Source organism: Ursus maritimus, unplaced genomic scaffold, assembly GCF_017311325.1.
Source record: "Ursus maritimus isolate PB19 unplaced genomic scaffold, ASM1731132v1 scaffold_2, whole genome shotgun sequence".
Classification (NCBI taxonomy): domain Eukaryota; kingdom Metazoa; phylum Chordata; class Mammalia; order Carnivora; family Ursidae; genus Ursus; species Ursus maritimus.
The window spans coordinates 87095892-87117262 of NW_024424452.1; the positions used below are offsets into that span (position 1 = coordinate 87095892).

General features: G+C 41.1%; 1 protein-coding gene across 1 annotated transcript in view; it reads right to left on the minus strand.

The window, feature by feature from the left end:
* Nucleotides 1-12714: 12714 nt before the first annotated feature.
* The window catches only part of RGSL1 (regulator of G protein signaling like 1), a gene marked incomplete at its 5' end in the record, with an annotated part of 122444 nt that continues 113787 nt past the window's right edge, over nt 12715-21371 (minus strand). The window contains 3 exons of the mRNA XM_040634501.1: nt 12715-14577; nt 19574-19698; nt 19938-20076. Coding sequence (XP_040490435.1) covers nt 14535-14577; nt 19574-19698; nt 19938-20076 — 307 coding nt within the window. The remainder of the gene's footprint in view (nt 14578-19573; nt 19699-19937; nt 20077-21371) is intronic.

A 21371-nucleotide genomic window follows, 5' to 3' on the forward strand; every position in this document is an offset into this window, starting at 1 on the left:
AAACAGGAAATAAAAAGTATGCATTTTGGGAAAGAAGAAATAAAGCTATTTTGCTTGAAGATGACATAATTATCTATGTAGAAGACCCAAAGAAGCAACAAAAAATCTGCTGGAATTAATAAGTGGTTATAGCAAAGTTGCAGGGTACAAAGTTAATATACAAGCACCAGTTATTTTCCTATATGCCAGCAATGAACAAATGGAATTTGAAATTAAAAGCACAATACCATTTACATTAGCACCCTCCAAAATGAAATTCTTAGATATAAATCTAACAAAATATGTGCAAGGTATATATCAGGAAAACTACAAAAATCTGTTGAATTAAATCAAAGAAAAAAGTAATGCAGAGATAGTCTATGTGTATAGGAAGACTCAGTATTATCAAGATGTCAATTTTCAACTTGATCTATATGTTAAATGTAAACTCAATAAAAATTCCAGCAAGTTATTTTGTGAATATCAACCAACATATTCTAAAGTTTATATGGAGAGCAAAAGACCTAGAATTGGCAATATAATATTTAAAGAGAAGAACAAAGTCAGAGGACCTAACTTCAAGACTTGCAATAAAGCAACACTAATCAAGACAGTGTGGTATTGGCAAAAGAACTGACAAATAGATCAGCAGAACAGACAAATTTATTAACGGATAAAACAGACGAATAGATCAATTTTCAGAATAGAGTGCCCAGAAATAGTCCCACAGAAAGGACAAAGGAGCAAAGGTAATATAATAGAGCAAAGGTAGTCTTTTCAACAAATGGTGCTGGAACAACTGGAATCCACATGCAAAAACATGAATGTAGGCACAGACCATACACCCTTCACAAAAATTAACTCAGAATATACCACAGATCTAAATTTAAAGTTAAAAATGATAAAACTCCTAGAAGAAAAACACAGGGGAAAACCTAGATGACCTTGGGTATGGCAATGACTTTTTAGATACAAAACTAAAGATATCAACCATAAAAGAAAAATTGAAAAGCTGGTCCTCATTCAAATTAAACACTTCTGCTCTGTGAGAGACAAATAATCATGAGAATGAGATGAGAAGAGAAGAGACAGAAAAATATTTGGAAAGGGTATATCTGATAAAGGATGCTATCTAAAATTGTATAAAGAACTCTTAATTCAATAATGAGAAAACAAATAATTTAATTAAAAATAGGCAAAAACTTTAATGGGCACCTCATCAAAGAAGATAATATAGATAGACAAAAAGCATATGAATAGATGTTCCATATTATATGTCATCAGGGAAATAGAAATTAAAAACAAGAACAAGATACCCCTACACACCTACTAGAATGGCCAAAATCTAGATCACTGACAACACTAAATGCTGGTGAGGGTGTGGAGCAACAGGAGTTTTCATTCACTCCTGATGGGAATGCAAGCTGGTACAGCCATTCTGGATGACAAAACTAAACGTATTCTTACCATATGATCCAGCAGTCATGCTCCTTGGTATTTGCCCAAAGGAACTGAAAACATGGGTACCCAAAAACCTGCACATGGATGTTTACATCAGCTTTATTCATAATTACCATAACTAAAACAACCAAGATGTCCTTCAGTAGGTGAATGGATAAACAAACTGGGACATCCAGACAATTAACTATTTTTCAATGCTATAATGAAATGATCTATCAAGTCATGAAAAGACATGGAGGATCCTTAAATGCATATTACTAATCACTTAGTAAATAGTAATTATTCTTCACAAGAAGCCAATTTAAAAAGGCTACATACTGTACGATTTCAATTATATGACATTCCGGGAAAGACAAAACTATGGAGACAATAAAAAGATCAGTGGTTGCCAGGGGCTGTCAGGGGAGAAGAGATAAATAGGCAGAGCACAGAGGCTTTTTAAGGCAGGAAGAGTACTCTGTATGATACCGTAATGATAGCATGTCATTATACCAAACCCTTTAGGTGTACAACACCAAGAGTGAACTCTAATGTGAACTAGGGACTTTGGGTAATTACGATGTGTTAATGTAGGTCCATGGGTTGTAACAAATGTACCACTCTGGTAGAGGGGTGCTGATAATGGGGGAGTTATGCATGCGTGTGGGGTAGGGGTATATGAGAAATCTTTGAACCTATCCCTCAATTTTGCTGTGAACTTAAAATTGCTCTAAAAATAAAGTCTTAATTAAGAAAATAATTTGATATAAAGATGGATTTTTATTCAACTATTACCAAATTCAGCTGCTATAGAAAGCAAGACATACTTATAATGTTGAGTTTTAAGATTATATAAGTCTCAGTGTTATGCTAAATGGAAAGATGCTTCGTGTTCATGGATTGGATGACTTAAGATGGCAGTACTGCCCAAGTTGAACTGCAGATCAACAAAACATGTTCTTAAATTAGTTTGTATTGATGACTGTACAACCCTGTGAATATATTTTTAAAAATGTAAAATTCTACATATGTCATGTAGCTATTTCCTTTGATAGCACCCAAAGAACTGGATCTAGCCCAGAGAAGGCTGACTAGAGTGACCAAGACAAAGCCCTCTGTGCTCATTCTCATTGTCTATTTCTCTCCTTCAGCAGTAAAGCGCATGTGGCACCTGTCAGTAGTTCTCAGTGCTGGCTCTATGTTGGAATCACTTGGGCCCCATCCCAGGCCAATTAAGTCAGAACCTTTGTGGGGCCCAGGTTCAATGTTTTAAAAAATCTCCCAGGGCAGCAGCCCCTAGCCGAGAACTTATGCTAAGGATATAATAGGAAAACATGTTTGTGACCCTGTCGGCTTTAGCGTTTATGTCAGAGCACAGCGGTCGGAACTCCTGGCTTGCCCAGCGGCCGGGAATGCCCGGCTTACACAGCAGTTGGGAACGCCCAGCTTGCTCAGGGCAGAACGCTGCCCCAACAGAAACTTGATTGCTCTTGACAATAGTCCACGGGGTCCACAGAAACATGTTTAAGAATAGGCCTCGGGGCACCTGGGTGGCTCAGTCGTTAAGTGTCTGCCTTTGGCTCAGGGCGTGATCCCGGAGTCCTGGGATCGAGCCCCACATCAGGCTCCTCCGCTGGGAGCCTGCTTCTTCCTCTCCCACTCCCTCTGCTTGTGTTCCCTCTCTCACTGGCTGTCTCTCTCTCTCTCTCTGTCAAATAAATAAATAAAATCTTAAAAAAAAAAAAAGAATAGGCCTCACTTGCTGAACGTTACATCATGTAATCCCATGACCTTCCCCGTGACGTACTACTATTCACCAGGATGTAATACGGCTCATTCCCTTGATTGTCTTTGATTGTTTATTGCCAATAAATACGCGAGGTTACAGCTGTTCAGGTCGATCGCACTGTTGGCAGTGGCACACCTGGCGGTCGTCCCCTGCACCATGCTCTCTTTCGCAAGCTAACCTGTCTGTGCCTCGTCCTTCTCCCGAATCAATGCCCCGGCTTCGCGGGCGGTGTCACGGCATCCCAGGACTTCAGGTTTCTGATCCAGCATGTATGGAGCTTAGAAGTCATCACCCCATTCTATCAATAAGTAAAAAACTGAACAAACTAAAAAATCAACAAGGCTTCTTAGATCTATCAAAGGAGAAAGGTCACAGGGAAAACTGGTGCTCCTTGAACTAGAGAGACGTGAATACAGACAATCTCAACTTACTAGAGCAGAAACCCACCTCAATGAGAACAAAAATGAAGGAAGAAATCTAAGCTGTACTGATAAATTGCTGGAGGTTCTGTATGGACAAGTCGGGGAGATAAAACAAAACAAAACAAAAACACCCCAAAACCCAGGAAGATTTAATCACGGGGGCAGGACTCACACTTTTGTGTATTTTACCTCCAGGAGCTCTACCAGGTTCTCACAGTACAGATCAGAGAAAAACCCCTTGGGCTTCCAGGAGAGGGAGGTAAAAAGTAACCACTTTGAAACACACCAGAGCATTCTGAGAAAGGTATGCCCACAAGAGAAACTATTTTACCAGACCTAACATATTGGGATTTTATCAGAATCTAACCAACCCAGGTGAAAGAAAAAGAGCCAACTCCAGCTACTCTAGCCTTCCATGTGGGAGAAGGCAAATACACAAATCCAGCCCCCTCTGGCCATCCCGGACCACCTAAATGGGTAAAGGAAAAACTGCAAAGCATTTGAAAAATTGACATCTCAGCAGCACAGGCTCACTAAAAGCCTAGGATGTGATCATAAGACTCTACAAGCATACCTTCATATATTGTGGATTCAATGCCGGACCACCGCAATAAAGTGAATCAAGTGAATTTTTGCATTTCCAGTGCACATAAAATTTATGTTTGCACTATACTGTAGTCTATTAAGTATGCAATAACATTATGTCTAAAAAACCAAAGTCCATACCTTAATTTAAAAAATATATTATTTCTAAAAATGCTAACCATGATCGATGCCTTCAGAGACTCGTAATCTTGTCGCTGGTAGAGGGTCTTGCCTCCATGTTGATGATTGCTGACTGATCAGGGTGGTGGCTGCTAAAAGCTGGGGTGGCTGCAGCAATTTCTCAAAATAAGACAACAATGAAGTTTGTCACATCGATTGACTATTTCACAATTTCTCTGTAGCATGCAATACTGTTTGATAGCATTTTTTAAAAAAGATTTTATTTATTTATTTGACAGAGAGAGACAGCCAGCGAGAGAGGGAACATGAGCAGGGAGAGTGGGAGAGGAAGAAGCAGGCTCATAGCGGAGGAGCCTGATGTGGGGCTCGATCCCAGAACACCGGGATCACACCCTGAGCCGAAGGCAGACGCTTAACAACTGCGCCACCCAGGCGCCCCTGTTTGAAAGCATTTTACCCATGAGCTTCTTTCATAATTGGAGCTGATCCTCTCAAAACCTGCCATTGCGTTTTCAACTAAGTTTACACAATATTCTAAATCCTTGGTTGACATTTCAACAACCGTCACAGCATCTTCACTGGGAGTAATTCCATCTCAAGAAACCACTTACTTTGCTCATCCATAAGAAGCAGCTCCTCATCCATTCAAGTTTTACCATGACATTGAAGCAATTCAGTCACATATTCAGGCTCCGCTTCCAGTTCTAGTTCTCTTGCTATTTCTACGACATCTGCAGTTATTTTCTCCACTGAAGTCTTGAACTTCAAAGTCATGCATGAGGGTTGAAATCAACTTCTTCCAAACTCCTGATAATGTTGGTATTTGGACCTCTTCCCATGAATCACAAATGTTCTTAGTGTTCATTTATGAACACTTTCTTGAAGGTTTTAAATTTACTTTGCCCAGATCCAGCAGAGGAATCACTGTAACAGCTATAGCCTTAAGAAATGTATTTCTTAAATAAGACTTGAAAGTCAAAATTACTCCTTAATCTATGGACTGGAGAATGGATGTTGTCTAAGCAGGCATGAAAACAACGTTAATGTCATTGTACATCTCCATCAGGGCTCTTGGGTGGCCAGGTATATTGTCAATGAGCAGTAATCTTTTAAAAGGAATCTTTTTTTTTTTTTTTTTTCCTGAGCAGTAGGTCTCAGTGGGCTTAAAATATATCATCCAGGCTCTATTGTTCCATTTATGGAGCATAGGCAGAGTAGACTAAGCATAATTCTTGAAGGCCCTAGAATTTTTGGAGTGGAAATAAGTATTGATTTCAACTTAAATTCACCATGTACATTAGCCCCTAACAAATGAGCTTTGAAGCTAGGCTTTGACTTCTCTCTAGCTATGAAAGTTCTAGATGGCATCTTTCAATATAAGACTGTTTTATCTACAATAAAAATCTGTTGTTTAGTGTGGCTACCTTGAGTATCATAGCTAGATTTTCTGGATAACTTGCTGCAGCTTCTACACCAGCACTTGCTGCTTCACCTCGCACTGTTACGTTATAGAGATGGCTTCTTTGCTTAAACCTCATGAACCAACCTCTGGTAGCTTCATACTTTTCTTCTGCAGCTTTCTCACCCTTCTCAGTCTTCATAAGATTGAAGTCAGGGTTGTGTTCTGATTAGGCTTTGGATTAATGGAATGTTGTGGCTGGTTGGATATTCTATCCACACTACTGAAACTTTCCCCATATCAGCAATAAGGCCAGCCATTTTGCTTTCTTACCATTTGTGTGTTCACTGGGATAGCACTTATAATCTTCAAGAACTTTTCCTTTGTGTTCACAACTTGGCTAACTCTTTGCCACAAGAGGGCTAGTTTTCAGACTGTCTCAGCTTTTGACATACCTTCTTCACTAAGCTTAATCATTTCTAGCTTTTGATTTACAGTGAGACACATGACTCTTCCTCCCACTTGAATATTTAGAGGCCATTGTAGGGTTATTAATCGGCCTAATTTCAATATTGTTATGTCTCAGGGAACAGGAAGACCTGAGGGGAGAGAGGCAGAGGAATAGCCAGTTGGTAGAGCTGTTCTATCAAAATACACATGATACTTATGATTAAGTTTGCTGTCATATATAGGCAGTTTGTGGCATTCTTCATTCCTGTTACGGTTTTTTTTTAATCTCTAGCATTTCTTTTTTATTTTTTCCTAGGATTTTCATCTCTCTTCTTACATTACCCATTTGTTCTTGCCTGTTGGCTACTTTTTGCATTTGATCCCTGAGCATATTAAACGTAGTGGTTTTAAATTTGTGGTCTGATGATTCCACTATCCCTGCCATATCTTGGTCTGTTTCTGATGCTTGCTCTATCTTCAGACTGAGTTTTTTTTACTTTTAGTATACTATATTTGTTATGGTGCTCTGTGATCAAGTGATTTTTTTTTTAAGATTTTATTTATTTATTTGACAGAGACAGACAGTGAGAGAGGGAACACAAGCAAAGGGAGTGGGAGAGGGAGAAGCAGGCTTCCTGCAGAGTAGGGACCTTTTTTTGAGGCTTGATCCCAGGACCCTGGGATCATGACCTGAGCCAAAGGCAGACGCTTAATGGCTTAGACACCCAGGTGCCCCCGATCAAGTGATCTTTGCTGTTATTATTATAATTGTTTTGGGGTGCCACAAACTGCCCACATATGACAGCAAACTTAATCATAAGTATCATGTGTATTTTGATAGAACAGCTCTACCAACTGGCTATTCCCCTGACTTTTAAAGTATCTGTTAGGGGCTCAGGAGGAATTTTTTTTTTTAACCTCCTATTAATAGTAGATTCATAGAACATAAAGAAATCTTCCAAATGACTACATAGAAATTACATATTAGAAATTAATGGGTTTGTGGATGTCCTGGGTACTCAAAGCTCATGAATCATGTATCTTATTGGAAGAAAAGCATTCAGAATTTCTTCAGGATTTAACTCTTCAACTATGTCACTTCCTGGTCAATAATTTCCTTCATGTTCCAGGAAATTTAGGAAAAACTTAGAAAGAGTGGGGGCAACTAATATCCTCATTGCCAACTCTGTGCCTGGCTCCATTCAGTGCATGTGGCCTCCATTATTTCAAGTTGGTTTCCAAACCACCCTAGGAGGTAGACATTAACATCTTTATTTTACATTTGTTGGGAGTTAACAAGGTTAAGTAATTTGCTAATGATTACAAAGGTACTAAGGAGTGGAGATGGGATTTAAAACCAGCCTGCCTCATGGAAAAACATGAGCTGATAGGAATGGCAGGCAGCAGGACCTCCTGGCCTGGACTCTTGGTCAGGGAAGGGCCCATGTGTCAGAGCTTCTGGATGAGCCTGGCTGGTCCATGGTCTTAATCCAGAATGGGAAGTAATATTTCCATTAATTTCTTGAATTGAAAATGACCTTAAGAGCCTCTGGGGAGCAACATATAGTTTTCCTGTGCCCTTTCCTTTAAGAGGAGTATAGGAGGCCCACCGATTGTGAATATGGACATCCTTTATTCTGGTTAACGATCTGCAGCTCTGGTTGAAGTATAGGGGTGAGGACTTGCACCCCGAGGTGCTACACACAAGATGCCACTTCCTCTGCAGCAACACCTGGATCAGTTAGAGGCTTTCAAAATGAAGGACAGACATCTTTTCATATTTTCTTAAAAAGAGGGACAATTTTATGTCATTTCCTGACACATGCAACTGGAAGGCTTCTGAAGGTGGAAGGTGGATCTCTGTCTCTCTTCCTGTTTTCCCCTACCTCTTTCTGTTAGTATTTAGTCTGAATGGGTTTTATGAACTTCCTAACAAAATAGAGAGTTCTTAAAGCATCAAGAATTATTGGAACATAAAAAAAAATCATAAGGAAAATTTGATATTTCTTCTTTAATGGGCTAGTCACAATTAGATTTGATTACCGATTTGATTTTTCTGGTAAACATCATGGTCTACACTAATTGTGAAGTCAGCATAATTAACTGTAAGGTCAGGGTAGGCATAAAGTGCATATTCTATTTTTTCCACTACATTCCCAAACCTAGCACAGTTCATTTACTCATGCATTCAGCATGTATTTATGGGGCAACAATTATCTGCATGTCACTCTGCTAGGTAGTAGAGGCATAAAGAAAAACTGGACATGGTCTCTGACCTGCAAAGGTTTATAGTTTAGTAGCTGAGGGATATATATAAACAAGATCTCCAAAGAGGGGGAAAAGTGTTGCAGAAACAGAGGAAATGGTGGGAAGAAAGAGGAGACAATCAAAAGGTGTCACTGTTGTGATGTCTCTTACCACCAGGTGGAGGGGAAGGGGAAGGCCATTTTACACAACATTGCTGGGGAATGGAATGCATGAGGAAGAGAATCTGGAAATCCAGATTGGGGCCAAAATTGTCAATGGTCTTATATAATATGTTACTAAAGAGTTGGGGCTTTTTCAGTTAGGCAAAGAAAGGTTGACAGCCAGCAAGGAAACAAAACCTCAGTGCTACAACTGCAGGGACTGAATTCTGCCAACCGCATTAATGAGCATGAGGATGGATTCGCCCCTAGAGCCTCCAGAGAGGAATGCAGTTCTGCACACCCGACATTAACCTGATGAGTCCCAGGTCAGACTTCTGACCTACGGCACCGTCAAATCGTAATTTTGTGTTATTTTAAGCCAGTAAGTGTCTGGTAATTTGTTATGTTAGCTAGAACACAGGGACTAGAGGAGGACTGCTTCCTTCCCTGGCCTTTTCTTTTGATGCCAATGACCCTCATGGGTCTATTGTTTGGATTTTCTTCCTCCCTTCTAATGTCTTCTAAGATAGACCCAGGATGCAAATATAATTACAAGGGGAAAGAAACATTTTAAAGCCAAGATTGCATTTGTTGGGCTGTGGGCCAATGTTGCTAACAACCAAGTTTTTGACTTGCACAGTATTATAAAAACTTTGAATTTCATGTTCCTTTTCTCTTTTTCTTTTTACCTTTTTTCTCACTCTTCCTCTTTTTCTCTTTCTTTCCTTATTTTTGTCTTAACTTAGAAAGCTCTGGCCACACCGAGTTGGCTGGCTGGAGCTGAGAGTTACTGTCCTCTTTGATACGTGTTCACCAGCTCATCAGTTTCTAGCATTCCTTGTTACCTCTCATGGGTTCCTTACTCATTTATATTACCTGTTTGCATGCTAAGTGATTACCTTTGTGACACTAGCCTAAATCTAGAGTGAGAACATACTAGATCTGGGATCTCTGAAGTGAGAGGATATGAAAGCAAAGGAAGCATCAGCAAGACTCAATAAATGAGAAGAATTACTTTTTTCAATTCAGGGTAGTCCTATTAAGTATTGTGAGGTCTTTTGAATAACATGTTTGTTTGTTCTTGCATATCTGCATGCAGCTATACCCATGGATGAGTGTATATAGGTAGAGAATTATGAAATGGGCAAAAATCACAGTTTCAGATGAGTTCTTTGAGTGATCTTTCTTTTCCTTCAGTGGGACCCACCTACTGCCAATCTATAGTTTCAGCTTTGTCTCAGTCCAATGTAAGGGTATTTATGCACATGACCCTGAGTCAATATGTTACTAGATCCTCATTATTGCTTTGTTGTAACATCCTCTCTGGTTCCATGTGCAAGCTTTTGACTTGTTCATCTTTGACCAAGATCATTCCCGACAGCTCAATGCCAATAATAGGGTTCTTCCCCATTCTTTTCCTGGCGTCTTGCCTTAGTTTCCTACCTGATTTTTTAGAAACTATAACTCCATCTGTTAACTCAAATTCCATTTTGCAGCCTTAGCCCCATTAGGGGAGGAAATTCTCATTCCCTTCTTCTGCGCCTTCCTTAGGCTGAATTCTTGCTTTGCTTGACTCTCTCTCAGTGGCCGGAGGCTCTCTACACCTCATTTGCATCAAGACTTTTTCTAGTTATACCTACCTAGAGTCTTCCTGGCCTTTCACAATCAAAGCCCCATGCAGATGATCTCACAGTCCCATGTATTTGTGAGCCCTGCCCTGACATCACAACATTTTTCATTCTTGAGGAAAGTCTAGGAAATAAAGGGCATCAACATAGCAGGAAATTGCCTGGAAATTTGAGAGTCCTCCAATAAGCTTTCTAGTTTTTCCTTGCTCTGCAACCCACAGAGTTTAGTCTGTCTTTTCTTAATTATCCCAAATGGAGGTTTCATTTAGGACATTTGGTCATTTACTCCTGATTTTCTTCAAAATGGGCCTAGTGACTCTATAATTATGACAATTTTAGGCCTTTAGGTAAAAAATTCCTAAAGAGTCTCTTTATCTATTAATTGGCAAATAAACAGAACTCTAGGGAAGAACTATTCCTTTTGGGCATGAAAAGTTGTATAGAGGGTGACCATGGAATGAGAACTAGCGAAAGATTCAGAAGTGGTGTGTTCTAGTCCAGACTCTGCCACTTACTACCTGGTGATCTGGGGAAAGCCACTTACCTTCTCTGTGTGTCAGTTTCCTTGCTTGTTTAAAGATAAGTAATTTTTAACTTGGTTACCACAAGGTTGTGAGGATTTCCTAAAAATGGATGTGAGTCATTGTCCAAATGGGAGGTCCTAGCATTAAGATCCCTTCTGTTTACTGTTGATAAAAACAGCACCTTGTTTACTAGAGTGTTTAATGCCATCTACACACATTTGTCATGGGATTCTTTGACAACTGTGAGTCAGGGATTTGCTCAAGGCCATGCAGCTCCAGAGTGAATCAAGAACTCAGGTCTCTCGACCCCGAGAGTCAGGTGATCTGTTACATGCCCATTGTAGAAACACCATGTCTGACAGGACTCCCAGGATTAAGGAGGACAGAGGTGCTTTTGTTCATGCTCTCTGCTCACATCTTACCCACTGAAGTCCCATCCTACCATGTCTGGGCTGATAACCCATTGATCATTCCAGGGCAGATGACACCAGGGCATTTCATTTCTGACCAGAAAATTTCTGTCAGTGTTAGGAGCCTTCTGAAAGATGATGTGCCTCTGTTGGGAGACTGACTTGACTACTTTTTTCCTTTTTGGTGCCATGTTATTTGGTCTGAAGGAAGAGAGAAGAGTGGCCAGTTATTAGAATGGCAGTGAGGTAACTGGCATACTCTGCTGGTTTGTTGCTGTCATTCCCTTTAGGAATGGCAGTGGTGCAAACCAAAACCCTCTGACCTCAGGATAGGGCTCCTTGAATTCTTATTCTCACCTTCCTCTCCAAGAACTAATAACCCCTGAAGCTATGTACTGCTTTTCTGTACAAAGAATTCCAAAGTTCTTGTCTTCCAGGCACCAGAACAGGCAAGTGATACTGGGGCAGCTCTAAACTCCTGTTGGCCTTGTAGAAGGTCTGAGAGGGTGGGATGGCTGGTGAGGAAACAAAGCCTTCCAGTCACAGAGCCTGCTATCAATAACCTTGACTTTCTTCCTCTTCTTTTTTTTTTTTTTTTTTTGTGAATTTTAGTACAAAGTTTTTTTTTTTTAATTTTTTATTTTAATGTTTTTTTATTATATTATGTTAGTCACCATACAGTACATTCCCGGTTTCCGATATAAAGTTCGGTGATTCATTAGTTGCGTATAACACCCAGTGCACCATGCAATACCTGCCCTCCTTACTACCCATCACCAGTCTATCCCATTCCCCACCCCCCTTCCCTCTGAGGCCCTCAGTTTGTTTCTCATAGTCCATAGTCTCTCATGCTTCATTCCCCCTTCTGATTACCCCCCCTTTCTTTATCCCTTTCTTCCCCTACCGATCTTCCTAGTTCTTATGTTCCATAGATGAGAGAAATCATATGATAATTGTCTTTCTCTGCTTGACTTATTTCACTTAGCATTATCTCCTCTAGTGCCGCCCATGTTGCAGCAAATGTTGAGAATTTGTTCTTTCTGATAGCTGAGTAATATTCCATTATATATATGGACCACAACTTCTTAATCCAGTCATCTGTTGAAGGGCATCTTGGTTCCTTCCACGATTTGGCTATTGTGGACAATGCTGCTATGAACATTGGGGTGCATATGGCCCTTCTCTTCACTATGTCTGTATCTTTGGGGTAAATACCCAGTAGTGCAATGGCTGGGTCATAGGGTAGCTCAATTTTTAACTTTTTAAGGGACCTCCACACTGTTTTCCAGAGTGGCTGTACCAACTTGCATTCCCACCAACAATGTAGGAGGGATCCCCTTTCTCCACATCCTCTCCAACAATTGTTGTTTCTTGCCTTGTCTATTTTTGCCATTCTAACTGGCGTAAGGTGGTATCTTAGTGTGGTTTTGATTTGAATTTCCCTGATGGCTAATGATTTTGAACATTTTTTCATGTGTCTGTTAGCCATTTGTATGTCTTCATTGGAAAAGTGTCTGTTCATATCTTCTGCCCATTTTTTGATTTGTTTATTTGTTTCTCGTGTATTGAGTTTGAGAAGTTCTTTGTAGATCTTGGATACCAGTCTTTAACCTTGACTTTCAAGCAGCTCTTTGGCTCAGTTGTGTTTTCCATGACCCCCTGGGGATTTTCTCAGAGCCCTAACTTAGCATTAATTCCACTTTGGTGCTTGTACAGAAGTAAGTTAGGCTGAATCAGATTTTGACAGCCTCAAGTCCTTTATGCTTTTATTGCCAATATCTTGCCAAGTAAAACAATTCTTCTTTCCATTTTACGTACCTTACCTTGAAAGCCTGGAGTATTAGGGAGGCTGGGAATAAAAGATATCTGGGACACTCTTCCCCCAGCAATAATGTTCTCCTGGAAGGTGGGTCAGGGGATCCAACTTCCTAAAAGTGCCTGTCTTAGTTGGAGGCATGCAAGAATACCCACAGAGAAACCCTTCCCTAACTATCTTGACTATAGGACTCTCTGGAAGAAGAAAGCTCAACTTCTTGGTTTCCATATGCTAAGGAGTGTCAGGATGTAGAGCTGGGTCTCTGGGAAGTTTCTCCCCCATCTCCCTTTGTAAACTTGGACAAAGCAGCCCTGAACTGAAGAAGAGGACTTCTGACTCGTGCCTACCCTGAGACAGGACACAGCTGCACTGTGGAGAGTGCATGTCTTGATGGGGTAAGTTGCTGGATGAAGCTAAAGGCAAATATAGAGGAAAAACTGCATCAGAACTCAGGGCACAGGCATTCACTGGAGGGCCTCCAGCCCAGGAAGGCCATTCCAGAATAGCTTCTAGGGAAATACCTTCAGGGAAGGAGTTGGGAAATGGAAGATGAAGCAGTGATGCTCAGGGGACCTTAAGGAGACTTGGTTTGAATGCCGCAATATCTTTGGTCTTAGGAGACATTTTGTCTGGATGCAAAGGTCATGATGCCAATCCCATGGACCCAGGGAAGTAACATAAGGAGATTAAGCCAGATGAACATGCGAATCACAAAACCTTAGGGCTGTTTGTACCCTATGGATCATGGACAATATTCCGTAGTGCCCCCTCCCCCCCATTAAGCAATGAGGGGACATATGTAAATGGACAGAACATGCAAACTGGCATTTATGCCCAGAAGCAGCAGAGAGAAACAATATCTCCAACCTGGAAATAGAAGTGAACAACTGGTATAGAAAAAAAAAAAAAAAGGCTTGTCAGGAGAGACCATGTGGAAACCAAGGCAACTTTGATACTTGGAAGTGGGATTAACTCCTTGAGGCTGAAGATGGAAGAGAAAAAGGATATAACATGGCTCAAATATGGGAGGCTAGGACAAGAGTGTTTATTACAGGGGTAAGAAGATCAGTAGCAGGCACTTCCAGGAAGCAGGAGGTATGGGATCGAGGTCCTGTTCAAGCCAGCAGGTGTTCTCAGAAGGAGGGAAAAATAACAGTTGGGACGTTATGATTGTGTCTTCATAAAGATCATATACCACACACAGAGGAGCCAGCAGAGATACAGAGAATTTTAAGGCACTTGCCTTCAAGGGGCTATAAAAGAATTAGGAAGATACAATTATTCAGATGAGAGCTGTGCACAGAGCTTCAGAAAGGCAGTCAGGAGATCTGCTTCTCATCCTATCTCTGCCACTCACGTGCTCTGTGGTTTGGAGCAAATCACTTCACATTTTAGAGACCTCAGTCTCCTTGTGGTCAATAAGGAGATTGGCCAAACTGGATTAGAGTCACCATCTAAGTAGTTAGATCAGCGGGATTCCAACTCCAACTCACAGTTTTGGACTGGACTTGTTACTACTTCCCGCTGTTGAGGCCGAAACCACTCAATACCTCTGAGTAAGGTGAATCTTAAGACGGCATGGTCTCCTGGAGAAGGAGAGGGAGTATTAAAATCCTTTATAACACCCAACAAAATAAATCTTTATATGTAAGCAAGGAGGTTCTTGACAACATTCTTTGGTGTCTAGGATGCTAATGATAGTCATTATCTAAATTCAAACCTCTGTATTTGAGATCAGGGGTCTGAGGTGGAAAGAGGAGAAGCAAGATGCTCAAGGTCCCTCAGCTCATTTACACAGTGATTCTTCAGGCCAAGGACCCAAGTGCTCCGACCCCTTAATTTAGGGCATCCTGTTACCCTCTTCCAATTTCAGACACCAGAAAAGATTTGGGGATTTCCTTCCCTGGAGCTCAGCAATAGGAAATGAGCTGAAGGTGGAAGTTTTTGATTGCCACTAAGGGGCATGTTCTTGCTCCTCTGAGTATCATTTGCCCACCCTGCCTGCTCATGGTCCTTTCCTTTCCCTCTTACCATCCCCCACCCCCATCCCTCCACACTCATTCCAAATAAGCCCTTGCACCCACATACTGAAAAGACTGCTGATTTCTGTCTACTGATGTGACATTTTACAAGGCAGAGTCAAGGATAATGAGAACATTCATTGACTATTGGGGCCGCTGCAGCCAGGGAGGTAGAGGTAATTTATTTCCTACTTAGGTGAGGAGTCTCTCAGAGGGGCAGGAACTTGGTTCTATGACCAGCCAGAGCTGCTTCCCCCACTGTTCATGCAAGCTAGGCAAGGATTAAGTTTCAAAGTCCTCATTTGTACTCCCCAAAGGGGTGGGATGCTTGTTTGTGAGGAGGCTGGAAGGGGGGCAGGGTTAAGTATCTGGGAAAATGGACATGAGAACTGTGTAGGTTTGAGCTAAAACCATGGAATGCTCGCTCAGCTCTCTCACAGGACAGTTTGGTGCTGTCTTTAAGACTCCTGTCCTATTTCCATATTTTGTTCTGATGCTGGTACTGTTTTCAGACTGACAGACCTGTTCTCTTTGGTTCTCAGAACCTTCCACTACAAAGACATCCATCCTTTCCAGGCACTGCTCTGTGCATGCTCCTTCCTCTTTTTAAAATTTCCTTTTGCTTAAGTATTGATCTCAGTGCAGATATTAAGAAAGGGACTGAGTTTAACTGCTCTGCTAGGAAAACATATGGCTGTGTGCTCAAACACATCTATTTGCTTATTTATAAATATGTTAATAATACACAACATATGACTAACATATTAAGAATATATTAATAATAAATATGTAAATCTCTCATAATCACACCATGCAGGATAATCCTATTAACACTTTATTTCTGAATTTCTCCCATGCTCTCATAAAAATTATATATATGCATAAAGATATATATATTTACCACATTAAAATCATACCCTACATCTACTTTTTAATTTTCTCACTTAACACTATAAAACAGATGCTTTTCAAATGGTAAGGTTTCTGGAGAGAGCTGGAGCAGGGGACTTCTTAAATAGCAGTAAAGCAGTGAAGTCACCACCTCCATTTACCTACCACATGGACCATGACCTATACCCTGAGGCTATTGGGAGGTACTGCTGGGGAGTGTGGTACATGTGTTGGGTACCCTTTAGCTGGCACTGATATCAACAGATAAAACACATTTTAATGCTTCTCTGAGAGCCAAGTTAATGAGATGCCCACCCGTCCAGGAAATACCTTCTGTGAAGTCTTAAGTTGGTCCTTTGGACCCTTGCTTTCCCTTCATGAGTCTCATTTGCTAGAGAATGGGGCTATAGGTCATGGTAGAGCTTACCTCCACTCCAAGGAGGATACTTGTGCATTGGCTTAGGAGAAGGTTTTTTATCCTTATATGTTTTCCCCCTGTACTGGAAGTAAGAGCGGATTGCCTTCCAGGAACAAAACCTGTGAGAAGATTGGCTTCTGGTCACATAGAGAAAGCTACAAGCTGAGGAGGCTAGAACACTGAGCACAGGGCAACTGGGTCAGGACCACTCGTCACAGAGAGTGGAGTGTCCAACAGAGAAGAGGAAAGACTTGGCCTGGGAGTGCTGCCTGTCAGACGCCCTCTTTGTGTCCTGTCCAGGCCTAGCTCCAGTGAGGACCTGATATGGACAGTATGTTGGGACTGCCTTCTGGAACTAATGAATGGAGTCTGTAAAGAATCTGCTATATCCAGGTCTGGGGAGGAGTCAGTCCCTCTGATGCTTGCTTGAGCATCAGACTATGAGCTCCCCACTTAACCCCACCTGGTGCAGCCAGAGCATCTGACTGGTTTCCTCTCAGGTCCCAATCCCTGGCTTCATCCTGTCCCTTACCAAAGGTCATAACCCTGTCATCACATTCCCAGCAGCCCTTTCCCTGGAGTAAACCCCTGCTTCTCACTGCAACCTGAGAACTGTTGCTCCCTGGAATCCCTCACAACACTCTTCATCTCTTCCTCCCTGGCCCCTAACACCTTGCTGTCCCTCAACCTACCCTTGCATTGGACCCCTTGGAGGTTGGTCTTGGATAAGATTGGATTTATTTTCTATCCTGCCTTTGCTCTGATGGTCTTAACTGGTGCCCTCTTTCGCTTCCCAGGGGGCATTCTATCTGATCACGGTTGGTTTCTCTCATTCCACTTGCTATAATGGGTCTACCTCCCATCATGGAGCTCCCAGTGTGCCACGATGCATTCTTTATGGTGCTTAAGAAAATAAGAGACCTCGTTTCTAATCCTGGTTTTACCTCTTCCAAGTGATCCTAGGCGTCTCTTTGCCCTTTTGAACTTCAATTTACTCATCTATAAAATAGGGATAATAACACTTTGCTCCACCCACCTCATAGGGCTGTTGAGAGGTTCACCGGGATAACATATGTAGACACAGTTTGTGCAATATAAAATTCTTTATATAGGAAAGCAAGTGAAGAACCAGCTGCATAAAAATTAGGGATTCAAAGCCTCCTTGAAGCACTCCTATACTTCCTAAATAGGTATGAGGCAGTGCTGAGCACTGACTCAAGCCAGGAGCAGCATGCATTTTCCCAGGGGTTTCTGATCCTCCAGAAATTTTCAGGACAAATTTCTATTTAATCCTGTTTAGCAGAACTAGAATCAAGTCTAGGCTTGGTGCTAGATAATAATTGGTGTTCAAAAGATAAACTGGTTATCTTAAACTTCGATTTTTAATACTTTCAATCATGTATTAAATAATTTATTATCATACAGTTTTTTTTTAAATTGAACTGAGTTATATTAATTTTTTTCTTCCAAATTTTTAATTTAAATTCTAATTAGTTAACATATAGCGTAATATTGGTTTCAGGAGTAGAATTTAGTGATTTGTCACTTACCCATAATACCCAGTGCTCATCATAACAAGTGCTCTCCTTAATACCCATCACCTATTTAACCCATGCCCCACCCACTTCCATCAATGCTCAGTTTGTTCTCTATCATTAAGAGTCTATTATGGTTTGCTTCCCTCTCTCTCCTTCTCTCTTTTTTTAACCCCTCCCCACACATTCATGTTTTATTTCCTAAATTCCACATATGAGTGAAATCACATGGTATTCGTCTTTCTCTGACTCATTTTGCTTAGCATAATACCCTCTAGCTCCATCCACATTGTTGCAAATGACAAGATTTCATTTTTTTGATGGCTTAGTAACGTTCCATTGCATATATATATCACATCTTCTTTATCCATTCATTAATTGATGGACACCTGGACTCTTTCCATAGTTTGGCAGTTGTCGATAATGCTTCTATAAACATCAGGGTGCATGTATCCCTTTTTATCTGTATTTTTGTATCCTTTCGGTATATACGTAGTAGTGTAATTGCTGAATTGTAGGGTAGTTCTATTTATCATAGAGATTTTAAAATAAAGGTTGGAGATTGGTAAGCAACATTTACATTTCTCTTCTAATAAAGTAACATTTATGCATGTGTGTGTGTGGGGGGGGTCCCCTAAGAGCTGGAATCACATAATAATCTAAATATCCTAATGAGCTCTGCCTTGGAACATTTCGGCCAGTTGTCCTCTGGTCACTGTCATATAGGGCACTGTTATTCACTATGTAGAAGGTATAGGCTAGCACTACAGCACACTACAAGAGTAAATAACCAGCTGGGAGAACCTGGGCCAGTGTCTCTGCCCAAACCTTGACAGACTAGGTTAGAAACCAGTGGGCCACAGGTTGCATTTTTCCTGCAGATATTTTATTTGTTTCATTTTTGCTCTTTGGCCTTCATAATTTCCTCACCATGTTTTAGTTCTGAGTTAGTTGCCACATTTGCCACTTTAACATTGGGAGATATGACATAAAAACCTAAATTTCTGGGGCACCTTGGTGGCTCAGTTGGTTGAGTGACTGACTTTTGGTTTTGGCTCAGGTCATGATCTCATGGGTCATGAGATGGATCCCTGCGTCTGGCTCCGTGCCCAGCAGGGAGTCTGCTTGAAGATTTTCTCCCTCTCTGCTTCCCTACACTCACTGTCTTTCTCTCTCTCTCTCGCAAATAAGGAAGTCTTTAACAACAACAACAACAACAACAACAACAACAACCTCTTAAATTTCTAAGCTCTTCCCGGAAATGGAAATATCTACCAACTGTGCCTCTAATGGTAATTATGGGATTTGGACATAACAGAGTAAAACTCTTCTGTCTTACTGTCTCAGTGAAGCTCCCTAAGCACAAGCACAGTTGTGTTAACCTTGACAGAATTTCTTCCCAGGTAGCTATGGTCCATACTCACTCTTAGGTGAGGAACCTATGCCTAAGAAAACTAACATCCTTTTCCCAAGCAAGCACAGGGGAAGTGGGAGCCAGGCACTCTGATCCCCAGTCTTACTTGGCCTTCATCCTCTGATTCAGTTTCAGTGTGAGAGTGTGAGGGATGGAGTGTATCAAGTAGGTTAAAAATACACCTTTGTAGTTCCCAAGAGACTGGAAACTGTGAGCAGAGGGCTAGAGGAAGACAGAAAACTCTCTAGAAAGTCAAATGTGTTTTCCTGCCCTCATGGTCCTTGGGCAAGGGGAAATAGTTACCTTTTCCAGAAGTACATAATGACAGGGAAGAGAGACATGATAGTCCCGTGGAAGATGGTCCGATCTAGGTGGCCCTCTGCAATGGCAGCAAGAATGGCATCCTTCTGAGATTCAGAGATGTTCACCTACCCATAGAGTGGGAGCCTGTTACTGGCAGAGGCTCCAGGGAAAGCAGAAAACCTCTCTTGACCCCAGGACCTGTAAGACCACCCCCTCCCCAGAAGACAGCCACTTTTCATGCAACTGCTTAGGTAAAGAACATCTGGTTGACCCAAGACTTAGGAGGTGCCTATCAGCTTTCAGAGTTCTGGTGGAAGAAATGCTTCTTGGCAAAAGCCCAGAGAGGCGTGGGAATCCCCTTTACCCTCAGCCTTGGAGGGATTTCAGAATGCAGGTAGAGCTTTAGGATGATGTTAATTTTGGACCTCAGTAGGACCACATCATTCTCGTTGTATGCCCGGTTGGCTTGCAGCACGCGAGCTGAACTCACCAAATCATTAAATCTAAAAAGAAGCAGTAAGTAGGAAATCAGCAGGGAGAAGACAAAAGCAGCAACTATATAGGGCAGCCAGCCCAGACCCATTTCTGGCCTAAAAAAGAAAGGGCCAATCCTGGGCCAGGTTGCAACTTAATTCATTCAATCATAATGCCTCCAGAAGCAAATAAAAATTTGTGCTCACCTACCACATGTCAGGTAACATGCTAAGTGCTTCTTCAAGTGTATTTCTTTACCATAAACTCCCTTATGTATCCCATTCTGCCTCCGTCCTGACCTCTGTACCAGTTTTGCCTCTGAAGACTTTAAAGGCTAACAGTTATCTTGCTCTTTCTTTCCCCTCCTGTGCTGATGCTCTCACAATCAGCACCACTCTTTGAAGCCACACATTACTTTTATTAATTTTTTATTATAGGAAAATATATGCAACATAAAATTTACCAGTTTAACCATTTTTAAATGTAGTCAGTGGCATTAAGTACATTGACTTTATTGTGCAACCATCAACACAATCCATCCCCAGAAATTTTTTCATCTTCCCCAGCTGAAAGTCTATGCCATTAAACAATAAGTCTCCATTCTCCCCATACCCCAGCCTCTGGCAACTACTTTCTGTCTTCTAGCAACATATTCTTTTACTAACCATCAAATACCTGTCAGTTATACCTTATCTTGATTTGAATACACAGTTTATTTCTCTCAGGCCTCTTTAAATCTTAGCCATTTAAACTTTTCCTAAGAGTAGAATTCCAAGATTTTCCCATTATAAGCTTATTTTGCATATCCATTTATTATTCAATCAGTGGACATTTAACTGCCAGGTGCAGTTCCAAGAGCAGGGATTCAGCAGTGAACATGGTAAACAAAGTCCTGCTTTTCTTTTTAGTTGTCTAAAAGCACTTTCTGCACCTATCATCCTATTTCTTAACTCTCATTTGTGTTTTGCCTACCATCCAGATTAGTTTGCAGGATCTTAGAGAATAGAGAGCCTGTCTTAGTTGTCTTTTGTATCTCCAGTGCCAAATCCAGTGCCCAAGCAACCTAGTGCATAAGCATTTATGGAACTGAGCTAAATGCCTCACTGGGGTGCAGTGGAAGATCTCTTAACCAAATTCCCCTAACCAGTGTGATGAATGATCAGGTGCTTTGTACTTCTGAAAACACGTTGACTGATGCCAACGACATGCTCACTATATACACCGGTTGTACCTTCTGTAATATACTCTTACATTTTCCCAGTGAGTTGAGGCAGATATATACTGAGAATTATTCATGTTTCTTCTCAAATATTTTTACCTGTTG